Raw genomic sequence first — 2,469 nt, forward strand, 5'->3', positions numbered from 1 at the left:
TGTGTGGCTCGTGTGTGACTCGTGTGTGTGACTCGTGTGTGACCTGTGGCGTGTGTGTGACTCGTGTGTGACCTGTGGCTCGTGTGTGACTCGTGTGTGTGACTCGTGTGTGACTCGTGTGTGACCTGTGGCTCGTGTGTGACTCGTGTGTGACTCGTGTGTGACTCGTGTGTGATTTGTGACTCGTGTGAGACTCGTGTGTGACCTGTGACTTGTGTGTGTGACTCGTGTGTGACCTGTGACTCGTGTGTGTGACTCGTGTGTGACCTGTGACTCGTGTGTGACTCGTGTGTGACCTGTGACTCGTGTGTGACCTGTGACTCGTGTGTGACTCGTGTGTGACCTGTGACTCGTGTGTGACCTGTGACTCGTGTGTGACCTGTGGCTCGTGTGTGACCTGTGGCTCGTGTGTGACTCGTGTGTGACTCGTGTGTGACTCGTGTGTGACCTGTGACTCGTGTGTGACTCGTGTGTGACTCGTGTGTGACTCGTGTGACTCGTGTGTGTGACTCGTGTGTGACCTGTGACTCGTGTGTGACCTGTGACTCGTGTGTGACTCGTGTGTGACTCGTGTGTGTGACTCGTGTGTGACTCGTGTGACTTGTGTGTGACTTGTGTGTGACTCGTGTGTGTGACTCGTGTGTGTGACTCATGTGTGACTCGTGTGTGTGACTCGTGTGTGACTCGTGTGACTCGTGTGTGTGACTCGTGTGTGACTTGTGTGTGACTTGTGTGTGACTCGTGTGTGTGACTCGTGTGTGTGACTCGTGTGTGACTCGTGCGTGACTCGTGTGTGACTCGTGTGACTCGTGTGTGTGACTCGTGTGTGACTCGTGTGTGTGACTCGTGTGTGACTCGTGTGTGTGACTCGTGTGTGTGACTCGTGTGTGACTCGTGTGACTCGTGTGTGACTCGTGTGTGTGACCTGTGGCTCGTGTGTGACTCGTCAGCGTCTGCAGGAGATCAACAGCATGGTGCGGAGCGGGGACACTCCAGGCTCCAGGAAGCGCCTCCTCCCTCTGGAGGAGCAGTCGTCCCCAAAGAGGGCGTGTCCTGACGGCCACTCGGCACTCATGAGACGCCTGCAGGACGTGGCCCACGACCGCAGCTCCTCCCACTGACACACACACACACACACACACACAGGGACACACACATACACACACACACACACACACTCACACACACACACACACACACACACAGGGACACACACAGGGACACACACACACACACACACACACACACAGGGACACACACACACAGGGACACACACATACACACAGGGACACACACACACACACACACAGGGACACACACACACACACACACAGGGACAGACACACACACACACACACACACAGGGACACACACACACACACACACAGGGACACACACAGTGACAGACGCACACACACACACACACACACACACACACACACACACACACACACGTCTGCGGAGCGCGTAGACGATGACTTTACTCTGGAACAGTCAGATGTTCTGAAAATGTTCTGGAAGAAAACTTTTGTTTATGATTTTAGAGCAAAACTGAGTTTGTTGTTGTTTTTCTGGTTTGTTTTGTTTTGTTTTTTCCTGTTTTTGTTGTTTTCCCTTGTTTTCTTGTTGTTGTTTGTTGTTGTTTGTTTTTCTCGTGTTGTTTTCGTGTCTGGACTCTGGAAAGCAAAGATTTCTACATCGACGCACGAGAACCAAAAAATGGCCGAGTCTGCACCACGGTCACTCTCTGTCTCTGTACACCGTCATGGACCCGGGTCAGAACATGAGCCCGGGTCAGAACATGGACCCGGGTCAGGACATGGACCCGGGTCAGGACATGGACCTGGGTCAGGACATGGACCCGGGTCAGGACATGGACCTGGGTCAGGACATGGACCTGGGTCAGGACATGGACCCGGGTCAGGACAGCTGACCTGGGTCAGGGCAGCAGACCTGGGTCAGGGCAGCAGACCTGGGTCAGGACAGCAGACCGGGTCAGGGCAGCAGACCTGGGTCAGGGCAGCAGACCTGGGTCAGGGCAGCAGACCTGGGTCAGGACAGCAGACCGGGTCAGGGCAGCAGACCTGGGTCAGGACAGCAGACCGGGTCAGGACAGAAGACCTGGGTCAGGACAGCAGACCCGGGTCAGGACATGGACCCGGGTCAGGACAGCTGACCTGGGTCAGGACAGCTGACCTGGGTCAGGGCAGAAGACCTGGGTCAGGACAGCAGACCCGGGTCAGGACAGCAGACCGGGTCAGGACAGCAGACCTGGGTTCAGGACAGCAGACCGGGTCAGGGCAGAAGACCTGGGTCAGGGCAGCAGACCTGGGTCAGGGCAGCAGACCTGGGTCAGGACAGCTGACCCGGGTCAGGACATGGACCCGGGTCAGGACAGCAGACCGGGTCAGGACAGCAGACCTGGGTTCAGGACATGGACCTGGGTCAGGACAGCTGACCTGGGTCAGG

General features: G+C 56.4%; 1 protein-coding gene across 2 annotated transcripts in view; it reads left to right on the forward strand.

Annotated features, from left to right (window-relative positions):
* rbl2 (retinoblastoma-like 2 (p130)) overlaps positions 1-1,395 on the forward strand; it is a 22,971-nt gene extending 21,576 nt beyond the window's left edge. For both annotated transcript variants that reach the window (XM_083917280.1, XM_083917281.1), the window contains exon 22: positions 951-1,395. In XM_083917280.1, the coding sequence (XP_083773406.1) occupies positions 951-1,121 (171 nt within the window). In that variant the 3' untranslated portion in view covers positions 1,122-1,395. The remainder of the gene's footprint in view (positions 1-950) is intronic.
* Positions 1,396-2,469: the final 1,074 nt, after the last annotated feature.

This window comes from Echiichthys vipera (assembly GCF_963691815.1).
Source record: "Echiichthys vipera genome assembly, chromosome: 7".
NCBI lineage: Eukaryota > Metazoa > Chordata > Actinopteri > Perciformes > Trachinidae > Echiichthys > Echiichthys vipera.